This window comes from Xenopus laevis, chromosome 5S (assembly GCF_017654675.1).
Source record: "Xenopus laevis strain J_2021 chromosome 5S, Xenopus_laevis_v10.1, whole genome shotgun sequence".
Taxonomy (NCBI): domain Eukaryota; kingdom Metazoa; phylum Chordata; class Amphibia; order Anura; family Pipidae; genus Xenopus; species Xenopus laevis.
This window is the reverse complement of record NC_054380.1, coordinates 124,914,107-124,939,193: the sequence shown is the minus strand read 5'-3', so window position 1 is coordinate 124,939,193 and position 25,087 is coordinate 124,914,107. Positions and strand designations below refer to the sequence as shown.

The 25,087-nt window shown below is 41.9% G+C and overlaps 1 protein-coding gene across 5 annotated transcripts in view; it reads left to right on the top strand.

Moving 5' to 3' along the window:
* The window catches only part of kidins220.S (kinase D-interacting substrate 220kDa S homeolog), a 125,203-nt gene that overhangs the window by 28,011 nt on the left and 72,105 nt on the right, over positions 1-25,087 (top strand). For 4 of the 5 annotated variants that reach the window (XM_041565051.1, XM_018265920.2, XM_041565050.1 and 1 more), the window contains exons 15-22: positions 764-929; positions 1,093-1,244; positions 4,181-4,470; positions 6,194-6,334; positions 13,427-13,673; positions 15,341-15,429; positions 16,491-16,635; positions 19,218-19,380. In XM_041565051.1, the coding sequence (XP_041420985.1) occupies positions 764-929; positions 1,093-1,244; positions 4,181-4,470; positions 6,194-6,334; positions 13,427-13,673; positions 15,341-15,429; positions 16,491-16,635; positions 19,218-19,380 (1,393 nt within the window). The remainder of the gene's footprint in view (positions 1-763; positions 930-1,092; positions 1,245-4,180; positions 4,471-6,193; positions 6,335-13,426; positions 13,674-15,340; positions 15,430-16,490; positions 16,636-19,217; positions 19,381-25,087) is intronic. The other variant, XM_041565052.1, reaches the window with a different exon arrangement.

The following is a 25,087-nucleotide window of genomic DNA, read 5'->3' as shown; positions in this document are numbered from 1 at the left end:
AGGTGCTTAACTGGATTCTGTCCTGATTTGTATGATGTCGTTTTTATTTCTAAATGACACTGTTTACACTGCAAATAATTCACTCTACAATATAAAATGTCATTCCTGAACCAGCAAGTGTATTTTTTTATTTATAATATTGGTGTTTAGGCAGCCATCTCAGGTCATTTTGCCTGGTCATGTGCTTTCAGAAAGAGCCAGCACTTTAGGATGGAACTGCTTTCTGGCAGGCTGTTGTTTCTCCTACTCAATGTAACTGAATGTGTCTCAGTGGGACCTGGATTTTACTATTGAGTTCTGTTCTTATATCTACCAGTCAGCTGTTATCTTGTGTTAGGGAGCTGCTTTCTGGTTAACTTCCCATTGTTCTGTTGTTAGGCTGCTGGGGGGGGTGATATCCCTCCAACTTGCAGTAAAGAGTGACGTTTATCAGAGCACAAGTCACATGGCTGGGGCAACTGGAAAACTGACAATATGTCTAGCCCCATGTCAGATTTCAAAATTAAATATAAAAAAAAGTTTGCCCTTTTGAAGAAATTTATTACAGCGCAGAATTCTGCTGGAGCAGAGCTATTAACTGATTCATTTTGCTTTCCCAAGACCGTATCCCTTTAAGCTTCTAGTTAGTCGGACATAGTATAGTTTTACACATTTATATTGCTACAAGCTGCCCACACTTGATCTAGAGCATTGCTGAGTTATTAGTGCGAAGATCTGGGGATATTCTGACATCCACTATATTGTTAAATTCCCCCATCTGCAGCTGCTGTATACTTCGGTGGAAGACGAGAAGGAGAAAACTGGAACTGGGCTTGGATACTAAGTACCAGACTGGCAAGACAAATTGGGTACCTTGAATTACTCCTGAAACTCATGTTTGTGAATCCCCCAGAACTTCCTGAGCAAACCACTAAAGCTTTGCCCGTCCGGTAAGACCTCTCTTTTCTTGCCCATTGAGATTGTATGGATTTGAGAGTTTCTGCCAGTTGTAAAGATAATGATTGAAATCCTAAACTTGCCATCATATTATAACATAAGAGACAAACTACCCTTAACATTTACACATTAACCAGTTTCTTTATATTCATCCAGGTTCCTTTTCACAGACTACAATCGGCTTTCTAGTGTAGGGGGAGAAACCTCCATGGCTGAAATGATAGCCACACTCTCTGATGCATGCGAGAGGGAGTTTGGTTTCTTAGCCACGCGGCTCTTCAGAGTGTTCAAGACTGAGGAAACACAAGGTGAGAGGGTTATGCTGCTGGTTCTTTCCTTGGGATATTGTTTGCACGACATCTTTGAGATTCCAGCATGAACGTAGGTATTTACCGGCAATTAAAACATTTAAATAAAGTTATAGTAAATTGTGCTGATATTAGATCAGAATAATACATGTTTATTATAGTATGGGGGTTAAACCAGTGACCCAATCAAAAATGATATTCTATATTATTGTCACATGCTGAAGAGATTGTGGAGCCAGTATCTTGAGGAGTGTTGATGTACCAGTTCTGTGCTTAGTTTTGTGATTTTTAACTTTTAGTGGATATTTAGCATACTACATACATACAGTGGAACAATACTGCATTAACACATCAGCACTTATAAAACAATTGTTGCTCCGTTTCAAAAGTAACTGCTGTTAGGGCAGAGACAGATGAGAAGATTCGGGGAGATTTAGTCGACAAATCACCTCTTCGTCGAGCGACTAATCTCCTGGAACTGCCTCCCCGCTGGCTAGAATCAAAATCAACAACGGGATAGTGCTTGGAGCGATTTGTTTTCCGAAGTCGCCCGAAGTTTCCTTGTGAGACGTGGAAGGGGTGATTTGTCAAATCTCCCTGAATCTTCTTGTCTGTCTCTGCCCTTATGTTGGCAGGTGGGGAGATTAGTCGCCCAGCGACACATCTTCTCTACTGCGGGCGACTAATCTCCCCAAAATGCTCTCCCACCCCACCCGGCGGGATAGTTACATAGTAAGTTAGGTTGAAAAAAAGTACATAAAATTTAACCTTTGTACTTTTTTTAACCTGCCTAACTGCCAGTTGATCCAGAGGAAGGCAAAAACCTAAGTGCACAGATTTACCCCGTTTCACGGCGCAGATCGAAGGAATCACAAGAGACGGTAGTGCTCAATTTTCTTGCGGCTTTATTTGGCACATCTTAGTGAGTTTCTAGCAGTGGGTTGGTGAGGAAAACCTACGCGTTTCGTGCCCTCTTTCCAGGCACTTCGTCAGGTACCTGGAAAGAGGTCACGAAACGCGTAGGTTTTCCTCACCAACCCACTGCTAGAAACTCACTAAGATGTGCCAAATAAAGCCGCAAGAAAATTGAGCACTACCGTCTCTTGTGATTCCTTCGATCTGCGCCGTGAAACGGGGTAAATCTGTGCACTGAAGTTACCTCCTCAACGAAGTGAGGAGGATCCCGCAAGAGCTGCGACCGATGAGAGAGACGCTTCATTGAGAAGGGTGAGCTCCGATTTAATATCTAGACCTGTTTCTGATGCTTATTCAGAAGGCAAAAACCTGGCTCCTTCCTGACTCCAAAATGGCAATCGGACCAGTCCCTGGATCAACTTATACTATGAGCTATCTCCCATAACCCTGTATTCACTCACTTTCTAAAAAGCCATCCAACCCCTTCTTAAATCTATCTAATTTATCAGCCTGTACCACTGATTCAGGGAGAGAATTACACCTCTTCACAGCTCTCACTGTAAAAAACCCCTTCCGAATATTTAGGCAGAACCTCTTCTAATCGGAATCGGTGACCTCGTGTCAGCTGGGATGACCTATGTATTGTTTTGGAATGCTGAAGTCGCCTGCAGTTGCCTTACGAGGTAACTTTGGGCGACTTTGGAATTTCCGGAGAGATACATATGCCATATGTACGCCAGCAAGAATATGAATCGCCGGCAGGCATTTGGGGAGATTAGCCGTCCTTAGTAGAAAAGATTTGGGCGACTAATCTCCCTGTCTGCCACCGCCCTTAGGCTGGTGCTTTATTTTTAGATGCCACTGTTGCTTTTTCAAACAACTGGAGTCATTTAGAGACTTCTGTTTCTGCACCTTTGGTTTGAAGTCACCCCCAGCAGCCTAACAAAAGAACAATGGGAAGGTAACTAGATGGCAGCTCCCTAACATAAGATAACAGCTGCCTAGTAGATCTAAGAACAACACTCAATAGTAAACGCCAAATCCCACTGAGACACATTGTTACATTAATAAAGGAACAGTAACACCAAAAAATTTAAGTGTTTTAAAGTAATGAAAATATCATGTTCTGTTGCCCTGCACTGGTAAAACAGATGTGTTTGCTTCAGAAACACTACTATAGTTCATATAAACAAGCTGCTGTGGAGCAATGGCGGAAATTGAAAAACCGCTATATGGCACAGGTTAACTAATGGATAACAGATAACCCCATTAGACAGACAGAGCTTATTGGCTATCTGCTGTGTAACATGAGCCTTTTGTGTAACATCGCTGCCCCCATTGCTACACAGCAGCTTATTTATATAAACAACAGTAGTGTTTCTGAAGCAAACACCGCAGTTTTACCAGTGCAGGGCAACACTGCATTATATTTTCATTACTTTAAAACACTTTTATTTTTTGACGTTACTGTTCCTTTAAGTAGGAGAGAGAACAGCCTGCCAGAAAGTAGGTCTATCCTAAAGTGCAGGCAGAAATCAAATGACTGGGGGCAGCTGGGAAACTGACAATATGTCTAGCCCCATGTCAGATTTCAAAATTGAATAAAAAATCTGTTTGCTCTTTTGAGAATTGGATTTCAGTGCAGAAGTCTGTTGGAGTAGCACTATTAACTGATGCATTTTTTTTAAAAAAAACAAAACATGTTTTCCCATGACAGTATCCCTTTAACTATTAAATATGGGGAGGGGTATGCCGCCATTTGTAGCTGTGGTAGACCAGGTATTGCCTGTATTTATTTGAAAGCTGTTGTATTTGTTTTCATGGAACTAGAAACCTGAGTGCTTGCTGAATATAGAAGGGTTTCCAGAGTATTTTTCCATAGTTTTCCTATGTGAATATAGAAGCCTATGCAGAGCAAGCATTATTTGGTAAAACTGCATTAACTTTTTGCAACACTCTTATAATTAATGCTATTTAAGGTTCTTGCTTATATTTTTTAATGTGTATTTATTATATTTTAGGCAAAAAGAAATGGAAGAAGACATGCTGTCTGCCGTCATTTGTAATCTTCATCTTTATTATGTTGTGCATCTTTGCCGGCGTTCTGCTGCTGGCGATCTTTAAAGTGGATCCCAAGAACATGACCGTGAATTCTATCCTGATTGCCGTGGCTTGTGTGGTGGGCCTGGTGTTTGTGTTGAATTGCCGCACATGGTGGCAAGTGATGGATTCTGTACTTAACTCTCAACGCAAGAGGCTCCACAGTGCAGCTTCCAAACTGCACAAGCTGAAAAGTGAAGGATTTATGAAGGTATAATATCACCACAGAAAACAGGAATCTATGTACCGCCATAAAATGTCTTATTAAGCAAATATAAAAGGGGAAAATACTCATTGAACTTATTATAAGCCTTTTCATTTATAGTCTGCTAAACCTACTGAATCCCCATATCGAAAATCGAATTAGAATTTTTTTAAAAACTCGAATAAAATTTGAATAGCTCCCTAGCTGAATTTGACAATTTTGACCCTTGATAAATCTGCCCCAAGTGAGGATATATTTAGAATGCAGGAAACTCTTTTGCTGTGCAGCATGTGTCCCTATATATTTCATTTGCTCAGTGTGGTCTGGCCATACCAGCAGATTCGGGGAGATTAGTCGCCACAGCGACAAATCTCCTTTTCTTCAGGGCGACAATCTCCCCGAACCGCCTTCCCTCTGCCCTCCACCGGCTTAAATGAAAATCGCCTGCGGCAATGCACATGCGGCACTTCGTTTTCTTCCGAAGTCGCCCGAAGTTGCCTCAAGAGGAAACGTCGGACGACTTCGGAAAACTAAGCGCCGCGTGTGCATTGCTGCAGGCGATTTTCATTTTAGCCGGCGGAGGGCAGGGGGAAGGCAGTTCGGGGAGATTGTCGCCCCGAAGAAGAGGAGATTTGTAGATGGGGCTACTAATCTCCCCGAATTTGCTCGTGTGGCCTGACCCTTAGAGTTACAGAACATGGAGTGATTTTTAGTGTTTTATCACTAAAGAGATTTTTTCACTTTTGACTTAAGGGTGTAAAACGCTACAAATTTCCCCCTCTTTTAAATGGATTTGGAATGTTGCAGTCCTGTCGAGTGACAGAAGTGTATCCTTTAAATACACACACACACCCTGCAGTTTTTAGCATTCATTTTCAGTGGAGGTGGGGGGAGATTTGTAGGATTTTTCCTCTTTCCTCAGGGAGAATAGATTGCGATAAAATGCTATGGGGTATTCCACTGGAATCATGATGATGACAGTTTTTTTTAAAGAGATACTGACACCAGAAATTAAACTTTTTTTTTACATCTATCATAATATTGCCTTTGAAAACTACTTATAACTTTGCCATCAAGTATTTGCACAATGCTTTTACATTACCTGTCTGGTGCCCCATGTTCCTGTATGAGGGGGCTGCCATATTTGTGCAGCAGGAGTCCGTTAGCATTAGAAACTCTAACTGACAGGCTGAGATGGGACAGTCAGGTTGGCAAAACAGTCAGGTTTAGGAACTTCAAGTAATAACTTACAAAAACAAACCTCATAGCAAAAAACAATCAACATGACCTATAGGTAGGGTTGCCACCTTTTCTGAAAAAAAATACCGGCATTCCTATATATTTTTTTCCCCGTTATTAATAACATTAGGATCAACCATTATTTTTACTGGCCAGGCCGGTAAAATACCGGCCAGGTGCCAAACCTACCTATAGGTAACATTTAATGTACATTCATATTTTAACAAGTAGTGTCAGTAGTGTCAGTATCACTTTAACCTTTTCATGAAGGGGCCAAAATTAAATGGAGAATCCGGTTCTTAACCTAAAAATTGATTTGAAACTAGTCATGCTCCTAATTCTAATTTTTGTTGTAGTATGCTCTTTTGCTTTATTTATAGAGAGCATGGTACCTCTTCTTAAAAAAGCACGGGATTCAATTTTCGGCTCACAATGTATAGTTTCAGAATAGCTGATCTAGTCCATAAAGATGTTTTTCCTTTGTTTCTAGGTTTTGAAATGGGAAGTAGAGTTGATGGCTAAAATGGCAAAAACCATAGATAGTTTCACTCAAAACCAGACCCGGCTTGTGGTGATTATTGATGGGCTGGATGCCTGTGAGCAGGATAAAGTTCTGCATATGCTGGACACGGTAAGCCTTTTTCTTTCCTATAGAACAGGGGTCTCCAACATTTTCTACCCATGAGCCATATTCAATTGTAAAGTGAGTTGGGGAGCAAGACAAGCATGCAAAAGGTTCCTGGGGTGCACAATAATTTTTTGTAAAGGAGAAGGAAAGGCCGTATTTACTTGGAAAAGTTAGGCAGCTCCAAATGATTGTATATACTTACCTCACACCCCGGGGAGGTAAGTATTTACAATCACTTGGGGGTGCCTAACTTTTGGCACCCTCAAGTAAATAGGCCTTTCCTTCTCCTTTAACTACACATCAGAGCAGGAGTCCCCAACCTTTTTTACCCATGAGCCACATTCAAAAATAAAAAGAGTTGGGGAGCAAAACAGGCATGGAAAAACTTCCTGGGGTACCAAATAAGGGCTGTGATTGGCTATTTGGTGGCCCCTATGTGGACTGGCATCCTACAGGAGACTCTGTTTGGCAGTACATCTGGTTTTTATACAACCAAAACTTACCTCCAAACCAGGAATTCAAAAATAAGCACCTGCTTTGAGACCACTGGGAGCAACATCCAAGGGATGGGTGAGCAACATATTATTACGAGCTACTGTTGGGGATCACTGCATTATTATTATTTTATTATTAACATGTATATATATAGCGCCAACATATTGCGTAGCACTGTAAAGTAAATGGGATTATACAACTACATCACATGAATTTTATACATAGAATATATGGAGTAACAAACATCACAATCAATACAGGTACAAAGAGGTGAGGAAGGCCCTATGCATAGGCATACAGTCTAAAGGGAAGGGAGTAATACACAAGGTGTGGGAGTAGGCAAGATCGAATTAAGTGGGTGAGAAATGTGGTATTGTATGTGGTGTTGCGTTTGGTAGTTAAGCAGAGTGAGGGTAGGCTTCTCGAAAGAAGTGAGATTTCTTGAAAGCAGAAAGGTTGGGAGAAAGTCTATGGGTGTTTTTTCATGGCAAGATGCAGCAAAATATTGTTCTTGTTCTCCCATTTATAACTATTTTGCTTTATTAACATTTCAGTAGGTAGATTTGACATTTTATACTTTCTTCTCACAAGTAAATGTACAAGAGGGGCATCTGAGAATGTTTGATTTATGTCAAGTTCAAAAAGTGCAAGTAGTGTTAAACAAGGAGAATTGTAGGAAAATCTGAATATTTTTCCAGCAATATAGGTCCATGCAGTAAAGGTGGCCATACGTGGGCCGATAAAAGCTGCAGACAGACTGAGTCGGCAGCTTATTGGACTGTATATGGGGCTCTCCGATGGGCTTCCCCAATCGATATCTGGCCGAAAGTTGACCAGATGTCGACCGGGCAGGGTTGAAAGCCCCGTCGGATCGCGGCCCGCATCTGATGTGATATGATAGAGCCCACGATTGGATCATTCCGATGTCACGCACCTCAAGGTGGGTATATCGGGGAGAGATATGCTCATTTTGGAACGCTGCCAAACTGTGGATCTCTCTGTGTATGGCCACCTTTAGAATCAAGTACAAGGTACAGTTTTATTTTTACAGAGAAAAAGGAAATAATTTTAGAAAACTGAATGTAATTAAATTGGAGTCTGTGGGGGATGACCATCCTTTAACGTGGAACTTTCTGGATAATGGGTTTCCAGATAACAGATCCCATACTTTAATTGCCAGTTGCAGTTTTTTTTTTTTTACATTTCTACCTTCAATCTAGACTTTCAGGTGTATCTTTTGTGGCTTGTAAAGGTGGCCATAGACATAGAGATCCGCTCATTTGGCAATGTCGCCGATATGCCAACATTGATGTGGGCGATATCGGGCTGATCCGATCGTGGCCCCATATGACTGTATTGTGACATTTCTATTCTATGTGTACTGTATATCGTGAGTGGGTCCATAAGCTCAGTAAGTGACAGCAGCACAGAGCATGTGCAGTGAATCAGCAGAAAAGAAGATGGGGAGCTACTGGGGCATCTTTGGAGACACAGATCTTTACTGCTAAAGGGATGTGGTTGGGCAGGTAAAAAATCGGAGTTTTCGGGTGGAAAATCCAAAACATTCACGATTAGTTTTTTTTCACAATTTGCGTGGGTTTCTTCCCGCAAACAAAATTTTCAGGAAAGTGTATTGATAAATAAGGAGAAAAAACCTGTGCGGATTTGGTCGGCGTTGTTTTCAGAAAATATTGAGAAAGATTCTGACTGATAAATGGGCCTCTTAATGTACAAAATTTTTAGCCCACTTCTTTGTTTAGGCTTTAGTTCTCCTTTACTGACTCTATATGGGGAGTAATCTGCTCTGTATTTTCTTTTCAAAATCTCCTCCGAACAGGCAGTTGTTATAGGCAGCGACTGCACACATGGGCCAGCAGTGACCTATATTGTGTCAGGAGTTCCCGATGGCGCTCCTCTTCGGCGTCACGTTGAAAATGGCGGCACCCATATCCGCCACATGGACACTGCCGCCAGCACAGTGACGCCGGCGGTGAGACGCGCCAAAATTTGCAATAAGGGGACGCCAAGGTCACGGGATCAATACCCGATTATAGGATTTGTTTGGTGCCCAGGGCTCCCCTACAAGTTTTGATGGTCAGGGCCTCCTACAAATTAAAGAAAAAAATTTGTGGCCATGCACCCCCTACAATTTTAAGAAAAAACATTTGTGGCCAGGGCCACTACAAGTTATTAAAAAAAAACACAACTGCACTTAGCCAGGGAGCTCAGGTGCCGGTATCTTCAGTTTCCTGTGCTCTGATTCGCCAGTGAAATGTAAGTCCCGGGAAAGCTGCATGGTGATTGGATATAGTAGAGGGGAGGTTCAAACTTCACTCATCCAATCCCCATGCGGCTTTACCGGGACTTACACTTCATTGAGATTCAGAGCACAGGAAGCAAGATGCAGCTCCAGCCGCTCTCCCTTCCGAAATCTGCAGATCACTGATGGCAGGGGCTGGCTCTGCAAGTAAGTGCAGCACGGCCGGGCCCCCCTTAACTCCCCAAATCATCTGGGCCCAGGACAGTAGTCCCCCCTGTCTCCCCCTGATGGTGGCTCTGGCGTCCAGCATGCTCTTTATTTTGATTACTATCAGGAGTGGTAATAGGCGGGCAGGGGACATTTGGTCCACCACCAGACACCTGCCAGGGCCGGGGCTGGTATTAAAAATTTACCGGCAATGTAGCTGCCGGTAATTTGTAATACTCTTAATAAAAACCCTTGGCCCTCCGGTGGAAACGTACTTTGTCTTCTGCCCCTCTTGCGATGTGGCCCGTCCCTTTTGCATCATGACCCCCTGTGGTTCCGCCCCTTTTACATCACGACCCACCCATTTAATTACTGCCCCCACCACTGGCCGGTAAATTTTTTTTAAAAAGGTGGCAGCCGTGACCACTGCCCAGTGTGCCATATACCGAAAAGAAAAAAAAATGCATCTGTAGAAAATAACTTTAAACATCCCACAAACCAAACACAATATACTTTTTTATATATACAGCACGGGCAATTCATCCATGTACAAGTAATTATCTCTCAACACTTTTCTTTCCACCTCCGAGAACAGTGGAGTGGAAAAGATACAAAGCGCGGCGACGAAATGAAATGAGAACAAATGATCCGAAAGCTTTCTAGGTAACAAATGAGGGCGCCGAACAGTTTTATAGAAGCATTGCCTTTTAATTACAGTGAAAGCACGGGCGCTTTTGAAACTAGGGAGCCTGTCACACTGCTGCTTTGTAGCCGTTTTACTGGCGTAATTAACAGTATTGGAAGTTGCGCGAATGATCTACATGACTATTATTTCTGAAATGATGGCCGATTGCAAGCGGTTTTACAACTAGTTTGTGTATTTGTGCCCAGAGGGCTGTCGTACAGAGTGATAGATCCCCTAATAAAACATGAAGGGGAAAATGAAAAATTGGAAACCGTATTCATCTGTTCTCCGCCCTGGCAGAATTGTTGTGTTTCAGAGCTGTATATTTTCTGGGTAATAGGCTTTCCCTGAATCGCTGCAGGGTCATTGGTGAGAGACATCTCATTATAGGGCAATATCTATAACGTTAAGCGCACATTCATCTTCTGCCGCTCCTCCTTCAGGTGCACGTTCATTAAAGGGGGTCTATAAATTAGCACAGCTCTCTGAAATGGAATTCTGCCCCAATACTCAGGACATGTTTTATGTGTCCATATAATCTCCAAATCAGGTTTGGTATTGTAGAAAGAGAGGCCTTTTGGCTAAGATCAAGAGGCACATTTATCAAAGGTCGCATTTCAAATTCATGTGAGTTTTTAAAAACTCCCATAAATTCGACCAATTGAAATTTATTAAAAAAATAGAATTTTTCAAACTTCGATGAATTAAATCGACCCGAAAACTCGAATCAAATTTAAAAATCTTGATACAAGTTTTTTCTCTCGAATTTCAGGAAGGCGGCAAACAACTCAGCAATTTGGAAGGTTTTAGGTGGGGCGAATCGAAAAACTTGAATCGAATTTGAATAACTCCATAGTCAAATTTGATAGTTTTGACCATAAACAAATTAGAAAATTCTAATTTTTAATTCGACCCTTGATAAATCTGCCCCCAAGTGTAGTATCTTCGGAGAAACACTTGATCCTCTGGCCAGGGGCCATAGCATTATGAAAGCCCGGGGCATTGTGCCCCCTTCAGAGGGTGTCCGACTCACTATGGGTCTAGCACATGCATTTTATGGCTTTTATTTTGCTTTTATTTTTCCGCTCTGGCCTTTTGGCCAGCAAAACTGTTTTTTTTTTTTTTTTATATTTGGCCTCCAGCCAGAACTTTATGGCACCTTCACAGCACTTATTTTTAAGCACTTGTTTTTAGCACTTGTTTATTATGGTGCTTATTTTTATGTGTCCATTTCTCACGGGTCTTGATGTGCACTCAAGTCCGTTTGGGCTCTACCACCAGGCCAAGGATTTGGTGCCCTGGGGGAAGCTTCGGCGGAACCCGGGGGTAAAAGGACTCTACATAGCTGTGAGGCGAAGGAGAGTCTGAAGACCCTTGCCCCCTGCCTGTGCCTTTTGTGCCAGGGGGGTCGTGGATTGCGGGGCTCATCCGAGCTTCAGTGAAGGTGAGCCCAAAGACTTAAAGGAAAGGCTAAAACTAAGTAAATGATGCTGCTCAGAGTCCTCTGTCAAAAGAAACACAGCATTTCTTTCCTTCTATTGTGTACTCATGGGCTTCTGTATCAGACTTCCAGCCTTCATCTTAAACCTCCAGGACTTCGGCTTGAGCATGCTCAGTTTGCTTCTCTCTCCCTCCCTACTTCCCTCCCTGCTGTAATCTGAGCCCAGAGCTATGAGTGAACAGGGAGAGACTCAGGCAGGAAGTGATGTCACACCAAGCTAATGTGGCAGCTGCTATCCTAAACAAACAGAGAGCTTATAGAGCTGTTTAGTCTGGTATGTTAAAGCATTCTGCAGAATATATATATAATGTTATAGCTTGCACTATTGTGGCTAATCTATTGGCAATAAACTGTCTCTGTAGCTTTACTTCTTCTTTAAGACGCCATCTATGGTTGTTACCTTTCGCACAAATTTTTATCTGCCTGGCCAGAGGTGGGGGCAGATCATGATGTCAAAAGGGGTGTGGCTATGCCGCAGTAGGGATCTACAAGGTGGAGATCGGGGAAGGGAAAGGGTCAGTTCTAGGCTGGTTGAGGGCTTAGGTGGGAGGGCCAGTGGCTACATTAAAAGGCATTACAGATTTTCTGGCTGCTACATTGTCAGTAAATTTGTAATACCGGCTCCGGCCTGGGCGGCAAACCTAACGCCATCAGTGCCTTCGGCCTGGGGCTCTTAGGTATTTTTGAGCCAATGCCCTTGTGGTAGGACTCATTGGGGACACCCACACTTTTCACTGTGCACTTTGGGTGTAATGAAAACACGGTCCAGGGCTTTCAATCCCAAGCCAGATGTGACCCTCCAAAGCACATTTATGGTCCTCAGTCTGTGCAAAGTCTTCACTGTATGTTTTCATCATGTTAATTTAATCCGGCCCCTGGCACAGACTGTATGAACAATAATTGGCTCACAGCATGTAGTAAATTGACAGTAGGAAGCTAGTTAGGGCTACATTGTTGCAAGCGTCAGAACCTGCAGTGCAGAGAATATTAACAATCAGATACTGTTTTCAATAACTGTTAATGTACAAATGATTCAGCAGTCACTGACATTTTTCAGTTCTATTAGGAATATAAGGATGTTGCTTATGGCAACATTTTCTTTTATTATGGAATTACTTGGTATCCGTCTGCCTTTGTCCCTATGTATTGAATACCAGTGCCAGCTGCCTCAGGAGCACCCCCATCTGGGTTTATTTCAAAGGGTTATTCACTTTTGAGGTAACTTTTAGTATGATGTAGACAGTGATATTCTAAAACAATTTGGATTTTTTTATTATTTGTGGTTTTTTACTTATTTAGCTTTTTATGAAGCAGCTCTCCAGTTTGCAATTTCAGACATCTGGTTACTAGGGTCCAAATTGCCCTAGCAACCATGCATCGATTTGAATAAAACTGGAAAATGAATCGGAGAGGGCCCAATACAAAAATGAGTAATAAAAAGAAGCGATAACAATACATGTGTAGCCTTACAGAGCATTTGTTTTTGGATGGGGTCCGTGAAGCCCCCATTTGATAGCTGGAAATAATCCAAAGTTCGAACAATGTACAAAATAAATTATGAAGACCATTTTAAAAGTTGTTTAGAATTGGCGATTCTATAACATACTGAAAGCTAAATTAAAGGTGAACCACCCTTTTAAATCAGACATCTGGCAGATCTTGTGCTCCTCTAGCTTTGTTCAATATGGTTAAAAAACATTTGGAGAGCCCAGAGTTTGAACATGCCTGGAATACATTCCTTTTGTATGAGCAAGTATTCTGCCAAGGGTGAGTGAGCTGAACCATCCACAGGCAACATGTCAGCTAGTTAACCCGATTGTTAAACTGTGTCTGCTTGGAAACAAATCTTTCCACTCTGTTTCAGTTACAAAATAGCATATTTGCCCGTGCTTCTTAAAAGAAAAAAAAAAAAATTCTCACCTGATTTCCTGTTTTTATTTCTTGAAGGTTCGGATCCTGTTTTCCAAGGGGCCATTTATCGCAATTTTTGCAAGTGACCCTCACATTATTATCAAGGCCATCAATCAGAATCTCAACAGCGTGCTGAGAGATTCCAACATTAATGGGCACGACTACATGCGCAACATTGTCCACCTGCCGGTCTTTCTCAACAGTCGCGGCCTCGGCAGTGCCAAAAAGTTGTGTTCCATTTCAGCCACCAATGGAGACGTGGCCTGTGTGGAGAGTATTTCAGGTTAGCTATTGCCTTTCTTCTGATGCCTCGCTGTATGACACACATTGCACTTTTTTGCTCATTCGCCCTGATTCACCCATCATTTAATTACCACGAAGGACTAATGATTTCATTGTGGGCATAGTATGTACAAGTGCCATTGGCAGTGACTTTCAACTGGGCTATGGATCTACTATGTGATAAAATACATTATAAGGTACAACCATATAAAAATAACATTCTGTGGTATCATTTGGCAGCCCATAATCCTGTAGCTTGTCTCATGCCTTTAAAGGGGACTAGGGTTGCCACCTTTTTTTGAAAAAAATACCGGCCTTCCTATATTTTAAGGCATTTTTCCTATTAATTACATTGGGATCAAGCTTAATTTTTACCGGCCAGGCCGGTAAAATACCGGTCAGGTGGCAACCCTAAAGGGGACCCGTCACCCAAAACAATTATTCCAAAACCTATTTTACCATGTTAGTCAAGCAAAATTAACTTTAATTACACTGTATAAATTATTTGAATCTTGTTTCCATCAGTCTGGGAATTCATAATTATAACAAGCAGGCAGGAGTCATTTTGTGGACACTTATTAAGGCAAGCCTTGTATCATCTCAGAATCTTGTTTGTGCAGAATAGGGGAACAGCTATAAACACTTCAATAAAAAAAGAATTTGGATATCATGTTTATTTTGAAAAGGACTTTTATTACACAGATTTTTATGTCTGGGTGACAGGTCCACTTTAAAGGAGAAACAAATCCATAAGAGAAAAAAAACCCTACCCTCAGTAGATCAACTTCCCTCCTCCCCCACAGCCTAACTGCCCCCCAGGACAAATGCCCCTTATTTTTTACTTACCCCTCCATGCAGATCTAGCCTTGAGAGTTCACTGGCACCATCTTCCTTTTTCGGTCTTCTTCGGAATCTGAGAAATTTCCGTGACTTTCAGCCCATGCGCAGTCGTTCGTGACCGGCAATTTACTTCAACTGAAACTCTGCTCAGATTCCGAAGAAGACCGAAAAAAGAAGATGGCGCCTGTGAACGGAGGGCAGTTATGCTGTGGGGGAGGAGGGAGGTTGGTCTAATTCTCCCATAAGGAATCAGGGGCAGAGACCTGCAAATCACTGCTTTATGTCTTGGTTGAACAGAATGGCAGTTCTAAGGATTGTGTGTCCCTTCTAATCACGCACCCAGTAAATAAGTATAGACTCACCAGTGTGAACATTGGGTGCAGGTGCACATGCTCCAGACTTACAGCTTGAGTAAACTTTGTGAAAATACAACTCTTGGCTGACACAAACTGGGCCACGTTCGTTGAAAAAGGAGCAGTAATTTGCTCCATTTTGTGCCAGCCAATTGTATTTTCATGATGTGTAGCTCTTGTTCATGACATTATGCCAGTGTTTCAGCAGGGTTTAAACTATGACGTTACATAGCTGTAATCGTTGGGGCATGCCAGGGCTCTAAATCAGTGAGTTATCTTTTATTCAATATGTTATAATATCATACAGAGAGATCTATGGAGAATTTGTGCTTGCTGGGGGCTATAAAACTGATTTGGAGGGCTGCATCAATCCTCCATTTGATTTTATTTGATATGTAACAAAAATCTTTTAGAGCACCACTGAGGACATTCTTGTTGGAGCTTTTATTTAATGAGGTTTTTATTCTCTTACTAGCAGGGCATGAAGATCTTGATAGAAGGGTCTCCCAGCAGAGTCTGGCGGAGGCTTCAAAACTTGGCAGCAAAACTGCTCTGAACAGAAGGGTAAGAAAATCGATCCTTTGTAACAAGTCCCCACAGCACAGTACCTTCTTTCCTTGACTACTACAGAACAACTTACCTGTGGGCCCCTGACACACTTAAAGGAGAAGGAAGGGCTAAAACTAAGTAAGCTTTATCAGAAAGGTCTATATAAATACACCAGTAAACTATCAAAATAATTTTGATCTGAGTCATCTGTCAAAAAAAAACACTGCATTTCTTTCCTTCTATTGTGTAAGACCTGAACTTCTGTATCAGACTTCCTGTTTTCAGCATAAACCTCCAGGGCTTGGGCTTGAGCATGCTCAGTTTGTTCCTCTCCCCCTCCCTCCTCCCCTCCCTGCTTTAGTCTGAACCCAGAGCTATGAGTGAGCAGGGAGAGACTCAGGCAGGAAGGGATGTCACACCAAGCTAATATGGCAGCTGCTATCCAAAACAAACAGAGCTTCTAGAGCTGTTTACTCAGGTATGGTAAAGCATTCTAAGAATAAAGACAGTGTTATAGCTTGCACTATTGTGGCTAATCTATAGGCAATTAACTTTATCTGTGGCTTTCCTTCTCCTTTAAAATCTGTGTGTAAATTTTGTAAAGTGGGTTTTAAACTGTATCCATAAAAGCAAGGACTAATAGGTTTCCATGCACTTTGTTTATGGAGTTTTGCATTCAGTTTACATATGGTTTTCCAGTGTTACCATCTGCAAGTAATTCCAATGGACCCAACCTGGTGTTATACCTATGTCATACGGAGGAGACCAGACTGTATTATTTCAGTACACATTTTAATGTGTGTAGATTATTTTTATGATTCTGTTTTTGGTAGAAATGCATATTTTATTAGCATACCACAAGAATAGTATGATATGTAACTTGCAAAGATGGTTGCAAAGAATGACATGGGCGATATTGATCAATAAATGGAAGATTGAGTTATTGGGTGGAGGTAGTGCTGTGCAATATGTAGGATAGCCCTTTGTGTCCCTAAGTCTCTGGAGTGTCCATGGATTATATTTGATCGCAGTTGCTTCTGGTAGCTTGCCTTTATTCATATGTTCTCCTTTGCCAGGATACCTATAGAAGAAGACAGATGCAGCGCACCATAACACGACAGATGTCCTTTGACCTAACCAAGCTGCTGGTGACAGAGGACTGGTTCAGCGACATCAGCCCTCAGACAATGAGAAGATTATTGAATATTGTTTCAGTAACAGGTAATACAGGAAAGCAACTGAAAATAATAAACCACAACACTGAAGTTGAATGTATTATTTAAAAGTTTTAGTTCACACTAAATATTCAAATCTAATGTTATAATGTCAATCTCCAAGACATGAGAGTATTCAGTTGTGGATTTTAGAAGTTTCTATGCTTAATTTAATCTTTATACATTGTTCAGATGGACAAACACATGTTCCAGAGAGCATATATAATTTCTTGATTCTTTTTCCAGTGTAGTCTATACATTGCTTTGCTTATTGCAGCCATTAGTAGAATGGCGTATTGTGGGTATGGTGCAAAAGCAATGAATAGTTATATTTTATCTGCCAAAGCAACAGTATCAATAAGAGTGGTTGGTACTGTAGGGTGGTGGCAGATGGGGTAATTAGTTGCCCATAGTCATCTTCTCTACTGCAGGCGACTAACCTCCCTAAATGCCTTCCCGCCGGCAAGAATACAAATCGCCGGCAGGATGGCATAAGAATTCCTTCGGATTTCCAAAGTTGCTCGAAGTTGCCTCACGATAGAGTCCTGCAGCGGGTCAGGTACCCGCAAAAACCTGTGGTACCTTGCGGGTTGCACATAGAAGTTTCAGGAATGGGTATAGACGCGGGTCGGCGGTTCTCCAGGTTTGCGGGTCGCAGGTCTTCTCAATAGCGAATTTTACTCCTTTTTTTCTGATTACGCCTACTTCTAATGATGTCACTTCCAGTTTACAATGACAGCACTTCTGTTTCTTGATGGTCAGCGGATCGGGTTGTGGATAAGGTACTTGTGGATCAGTAGCAGGTCCAAGCGGGTAAGTATGCGAGTCCGGGTGGGAGTTACGTGTCGGGGTCCGGTTTAACAAATATGTTCCGCACAGGACTCTACCTCACTAGGAAACTTTGGGCGAATTCGGAAATCCTAAGCTATTTGTTTGCCATCCCGTCTGCGATTTGTATTCTTTCCAGTGGGAAGGCATTTGGGGAGATTAGTCGCCCGCAGTAGAGAAGATTTGTCACTAGGCGACTAATCTCCCTGTCTGCCCACACCCTTATGAGCTGACTACATCCAAAGCTGTGTTTTCTGGCTTGGGTTGGGAAGGCAGCACTGATAATAGTAGCATAGGCAGCGGACCTCACAACACAGCAGCTTGCAAGTGTCGCTATGAAAATGCTGCCTGCTTTGTTGCCTGGTGAGTGTTTGCTGAGGTAGACAAATGAAGCAGATCTCTGCCTGGTTTTGACCACTTGCATGCTCGGCCAGTCTGTGCTGAACATAGCTCAGGGCTATAGAGGGCAGTGGACACCGCATTGATGCAGTGATGAGGTTGTTTCCTGATGAGTTTTAAAACCCTGTCTGATTGGTGTATATCAGTCAGTCAACCCTTTTGAGGGCCCCATACCCGGGCCAATTGGCTGCCCAATTTGTCTGGATGGGCCCAGTTGTCAGCTGTTATTGGACCATACATGGCCAGCTTAAGGTTAATGCCACACGTGGCTGAAATTTGGCGTGCTGAAAAATGCAGGCTGAGAAACAGCTCCTACGCAGCAATCAGCCCCTCAACTTGCCTGCACCCAGAACTAGAGTCCTGCAGGTACCCGCAAAAACCTGCAGTACCATGCGGGTTTTTCGTTGAAGTTCAAGGTGCGGGTATACCCGCGGGTCGGCGGTTCTGCAGGTTGCAGGTCGGGCTGCAGGTCTTCTCAATATCAATATTTGCTCCTTTTTTCTGGTCACGTCCACTTCCGATGATGTCATTTCCGGTACACAATGACAGCACTTCCGGTTTTACTCCCTTTTTTCTGATCATATCTACTTCCGATGATGTCACTTCCAGTTTATAATGACAGCACTTCCTGATTCTTGATGGTCAGCGGGTCGCGGGTCCGGGTTGCAGAGAAGGTACTTGCGGGTCGGGTCGGCTTGCGGGTCCAAGCGGGTAAGAATGCAGGTTGCGGGTACGGGTCGGGTTCGGGTCCCAAAAAATGGACCCGCGCAGGACTCTACCCAGAACCACTGCATTGGCCCGGGAACCAGAACAAAAGGTGAATTGCAGGTGCAGGCACAAAAGGTGAATTATGGAGCAGAAATGTTCTCTCTGATTCTCATCGAGACGATAAATGCATCTGACACCAGCCTATATGAACTAAAAAAAGAGTGTGTTTTCAGTAGCTCATAGAACAATGACCAGGAACTAAGAAATGACTGTTTACTTTGTGACAGGTAAGACACAAAAGACATAATTCTCTGCAAACAAATAACAGATAACTCAGGGCTGTCCCCTCCTGGTATTATAGAGTAGTGTCAGGTTTTCAATGGCATTGTAATTAAGATTCCTGTCAGCATAGTAATCTCATAAATTACAGGGCTGGAAACTGTAACATGCAGTTTAGTACCAGCGCTGTAATTGCCAAATAGATAATAATCCGCCACATACTTGCAATCTCTATAATATAAATCATCAGCTACATTCACCCAGAGTTATTTCCCTGCATGTTTTTTTATAGCACTAGGCCTACTTACATATGGAGGTGCCAGCTACCCAGGGTTCTTTGTGTTCTAAGGTAAATGCCAGTATTTTCCACTGCAGGGCGATTACTCCGAGCCAACCAGATTAGTTTTCACTGGGACAGACTGGCCTCCTGGATCAACCTGACCGAGCAGTGGCCATACAGAACATCATGGCTGATCCTGTACCTGGAGGAGACAGAGGGAGTCCCTGATCAGTCTACTCTGAAAACTATTTATGAAAGGTATTTGTGTGTAGCCTTTTGTTTCTTGGTTCTAATGATTTGTTTCATCATGGGTTCCATTCCTCCTACAGCTGTGTACATTGGGTACATCTGAATTTATTAGCACCAGTGACATGGATGTGTATATGCAAATGCTTGCCTGTATAATGCCCAATCTTAGTTTGTCTTGTAGTGGTGATGTTACATTAGGCTAGGGCCACACTACATGAATCTCGGCTTGTGGAGAATCTGCTGTTTTGCTGCTCATTACTCCACTTCTGCTGTGTTTCCTGAACTTGGAATCATTGCCTCATTCATTCAATCAATCATTGGGGTATATTTAGCAAAGAGTGAAGTTAGAGATCACCACAGTCCACTAGAGTAAAATTTTGCCTCTCTCTAAAGGCATATTTATCAAAGGGTGAAATAAAAAGTTCACCCTTTGATAAATACGCCTTTGAAAATCCCAGATAAATGAATGGGGAGAGGCAAAATTTCACTCTAGTGGACTGTGGTGACCTCTAACTTCACTTTTTCATAAAAACGTGAGTGTGCATTTCACTCTGAAATCCACCATGCCTGCCTGCCCCCGAGCAAAGGTTTGATTCTGGGTACAGGGCGCGCAACAGAAGCAGAGCAGCAGCCGGGGAAGTGGGTGGATTCTCGGCCTGCAGATCTGTATGATGTGACCCTATTTAAATCAGGGATGTCCTACCTGTATCCATCAAACTGATTTTGAACTATTCAGTATATCACATTATACACTGAGAGGCTCATCTAAGGGCTCAGGATTTGCCTTACATCTGACTCTAAAGGTGGCCATAGACATTACAGTTACGGTCTTTCTCGGAAAAGATCTTTCCAAGAAAGATCATTCATTTCATTACACGAGTGTAGAGCTGAATTGTCCGATATACAGGTATAAACAATAACATTCTGTGAACAAGGCAGGTTTGTTCTAACGAAAATCCACCATCTGTTGCTGCTCTCGCTCCTGAAGAATAGGATGGAGCACACAAATTCAGCAGATTTTACTGCAAAATATTTATTAGCACATGTTTCGGATCTTCACGGATCCTTTTTCAAGTGTGACACTTGAAAAAGGATCCGTGAAGATCCAAAACATGTTGTGCTAATAAATATTTTGCAGTAAAGTCTGCTGAATTTGTGTGCTCCATCCTATTCTTCTTCGCAAACAATAAAATTCTACCTGTATCTGACGATTCAGCACTAACAAATGGGCAATGTTCGGATGACTTCAAAGGTGCCTGATCCAAATTTTCCGGCCAACCCGATTGACGAGCCAACCGATATCCAAGTCTTCTGCCGATATCAGTCGGCTCATCTTCCACCATTCACTCACTGAACATTGTACGAAAATTATTTTTTTACGATATTATAGGTGTGTCTATGGCCACCTTTATTCAAGGGCCTAATCGTTATTTTCAATATTATATCTCAAAGGGAAGCAAAAGTCTTGTGCTGTCATGTTTTATTGTAGCTATTGATTTGGCCCTGATACAGCTATGGAGGGATTTGTTTAGGAACTCCTTAGTATCGTGGAAATTTGATGCAGCAGTGCCAGCAGATGGCAGTGCTGTATAATGCTGGAAAAATCAGCCGACCAGAATGTCTTGTTTAGTAAATATGTATTATTTTGCCAGCCATGTTATAAATATATTTGTGAGCAGCAGAAAATGTATGCGGAGTAAAAGATTAGGTATATAACAGGTTGAGGCCCCATGACAATAACGCAGGCACACTAATCATAAAGACGATCATAAAAACCAGGCGTGCTGTATGAGACTCACAGATGCTGCTGAGCTTCATCTGAAAGTATCCTAGAAACGGCCCATCCCTTATATTAATATATCTGGAAATCCATTATCCAGAAAGCTCTGAATTACGGAAAGGCCATCTCCCGTAAACTCCGTTTTATAAAAATAATCCTAATTTTTAAAAATGATTTCCTTTTTCTCTGTAATAATAAAACAGTACCTTGTACTTGACCCAACTAAGATATAATTAATCCTTATTGGAAGCATAAGCAGCCTATTGGGTTTATTTAATGTTTACATGATTTTCTTAAGGTATGAAGATCCAAATTATGGAAAGATCCATTATTCAGAAATCCCCAGGCCCCGAGTATTCTTTATGACCGGGCTTATACCTGTAGTATTTGTTATGTATCTTTCATCTGAAATCTTTTAGTATACTCTGTTGAACACTTCAATAAATGGCTTCTACTATTTGGGTGCGGGTAAAGGTAGATGGCGCCTGTTATTCTAATCAATATTTATTTATAAATATGCAGTGTATTTTATAAAGTATTGAGACAAGTTCATATAGGATCACAGGTCCAAAGAAATGGTCAGGGCACAGTTAAGAAGCTTAAAGGAACGGTAACATCAAAAAAGTGATTTAAAGTAATAAAAATATAAATATAATGCAGTGTTGCCCTGCACTGGTAAAACTGGTATTTTTGCTTCAGAAACACTACTATTGTTTATATAAATAAGCTACTGTGTGGTCATAGGGGCAGCCATTCAAAGGAGAAAGGGCTCAGGTTACACAGCAGATAAGCTCTGTAGAACATAATGGTCTTATCTGTTATCCACTATTTAACCTGTGCCATTTAGCCTTTTTCCAATGTCCGCCATGGCTACACAGCAGCTTGTTTATATGATCTATAGTAGTGTTTCTGAAGCAAACACACCAGTTGTATCAGTGCAGGGCAACACTACATGATATTATCATTACTTTTTAAACACTTTAATTTTTTGGTGTTACTGTTCCTTTAAACATTAAGTGCTGCTAGGAAAAATATCCTTTTAATATGAATGTATGCTATACTCCAGAGCAGTGATCCCCAACCAGTCACAAGAAAAATGTTGCTCATCAACCCATTGGCTATTGCTCCCAGTGGCCTCAAAGCAGGTGCTAATTTTTTAATTCCAGGCTTGGAGACAAGTTTTGGTTGCATAAAACCCAGATGTTTTGCCAAACAGAGTCTCCTGTAGGCTGCCATTCCACATAGGGGCTACCAATAACCAATCACAGCCCTTATTTGTCATCCCCAGGGACTTTTTTTCATACTTGTGTTGCTCCCCAACTTTTTTATAATTGAATGTGGCTCTTGGGTAAAAAAAGTTTGGTGGCCTCTTCTCCAGAGGATGCCCTGATATTGCTCAACATTTAGTCCCATTTATCAAAGGTCGAATTTCAGATTCACGTGAATTTTTTTTTAAATTCGAATATACTCACAATTCGACTGGGTGGTTATTTAAGTGTCTACTATTCGATCGAATGGTTCCGACCCCGAAAATTCTAATCGTATTCCATTCGTACGAATCAAGTTTTACTCCTGAAAAAAAAACCTTGAATGTCAGGAAGGCTATTAACATCTCCAAATGGCTCAACAGAAAACAAACCCAAAAAGTTTGGGCACCCCTGTTTTACAGGTTATGGCCAAACTTAGTAGGTTTTTGCTTTCCTGCTGCTAAAACCTGAGTGCACTCTGTGTTTATTGGTTGGCCATGCACCCTGTGGCACCAGATCCTTACCCTTAAATCCTAGGCCATGTGCCAGCTGACATTTTAGGGTAGGGGCACACGGGGAGATTAGTCGCCTGCGATTTTTAAAAGCGAGTTCTGGCGACAAGTCGTTCATTTGTCTTTGCATGCAGCTACATGCTAATCACCAGCTATTATGCACACAGTGCGATTTGAGATCACCTATAGCTCCAAAACAAACAGAGACTCTTTTTGGAGCGATTTGTCAGAAATAGCATGTACATAGAGAAGTACTGAAATCTCCTACAAGCACACACACAGATTAGTAGCCGTGATAGTATGTAAATTCTTGCGCTGGCGTAATGATGTGGAGACAACACGCCGAGGGAATGAACGCCGAGACGACTCCCGGCTCTTGCGTGGAAGGAGACCGTAGTGCAAAGCACTAAGGGATATAAATCGTTTGGAATCAAAAGTCGCGTGAAATCTTTCATGCACAAAGACGATCACCTTGTCGCGGCGACTTCCTTTTTTAGAACCGCGGGCGACTAATCTCCCCGTGTGCCCTTACCCTTATAGGGAGGCATATAACACAACTGGGGGGTTATGACTTCAAGAGGAGGTCTTGCTAGCAGCCATCTCAATTGGTCTTGAAGGTAAATCTTCCAGCATTAAATACCAGGGGGCGAGACGTCCTTGACCTTGTTGGATAGATTGTTTAGATTTCATAACTCACATTTTATTGGAAGCTAAGATGATTGGCTGTGAAGAATGACGATTTCACTGTCATTTCATTTTTTATTCCATGTCTCAAAATATATTCATCTTCTCTGTTTATGAACCCATTTCTCACCTGCACGTTGCCTTCAGGAGGTGCCCATACCTCCCAAATGTCCCATTTTTAGAGGGACAGTCCCTCTTTTGACAGCTCAACCCACAGTCCCTCATTTGTACTGGAAAGTCCTGTTTTCTCTGCACTGAACAGGCAGAAAAAGAAACAAAGTTTCTAACTTAATTGGCTTTTGGCAGAGAGCCCAGAACAGCCACAGCAGCAGATAAGATACTTTTGTAACCATTTCTAGATAAGCAAATAGATAATTGTAACAATATAAGATAACTAATCCCTTGGGAGAAGTAAGATTCACAGCTTAAAGGGCAATTCACCTTCATTAGCAAAACTGTAATAACTGGGAAAAAAAACACAGAAATATTTTGAAACTTTCATAACCTGCCAAATTTTGTAAAATGAACAAGGTAATCAGGGGGTGTGGCCACAAAATGGGCGTGGTCAAAAAATTTTGCACGCCAGCTTTTTTGTCCCTCTTTTTATTTCCAAAATGTTGGGAGGTATGGGTGCCCAGTCATCATGCAGTTGGTCTCTTGCTTTCTAGTCACTATGGCTGGGACAGGTCCGGATATTCCTGATATTCCTCTGTGCCTGTTCAGTGTATAAAGAGGATTTTCTGCGTGTTTAAATGTTTTCCTTGTTTTTCATATTAAACAAGCAGGATTTCAAATAAAAGAACAAAGCTATACAACGAGGCAACAGCTATACAACTTGTTATGGCTAAATGCACAGAATGAAAAATAAAATAAAGTCTTTAATTGGTGATGCCACCTAAACAATTTACTAGATTTAAGGGATACTGTCATGAGCAAACAGATTTTTTTATATTCAATTTTGAAATCTGACATGGGGCTAGACATATTGTCAATTTCCCAGCTGCCCCAAGTCATGTGACTTGTTCTCTGATAAACTTCAATCACTCTTTACAGCTGTACTGCAAGTTGGAGTGATATCCCCCCCCCCTTTTCCCCCCCAGCAGCCAAACAAAGAATAATGGGAAGGTAACCAGATAGCAGCTCCCTAACACAAGATAACAGCCGCCTGGTAGATCTAACAACAACACTCAATAGTAAAAACCCATGTCCCACTGAGACACATTCAGTTACATTGAGAAGGACAAACAGCAGCCTGCCAGAAAGCATTTCTCTCCTAAAGTGCAGGCACAAGTCACATGACCAGGGGCAGGTGGGAAATTGACAATATGTCTAGCCCCATGTCAGATTTCAAAATGAAATATAACAAAATCTGTTTGCTCTTTTGAGAAATGGATTTCAGTGCAGAATTCTGCTGGAGTAGCACTATTAACTGATGCATTTGGAAAAAAAACATGTTTTCCGATGACAGGATCCCTTTAAAAAGAGGATTTTCT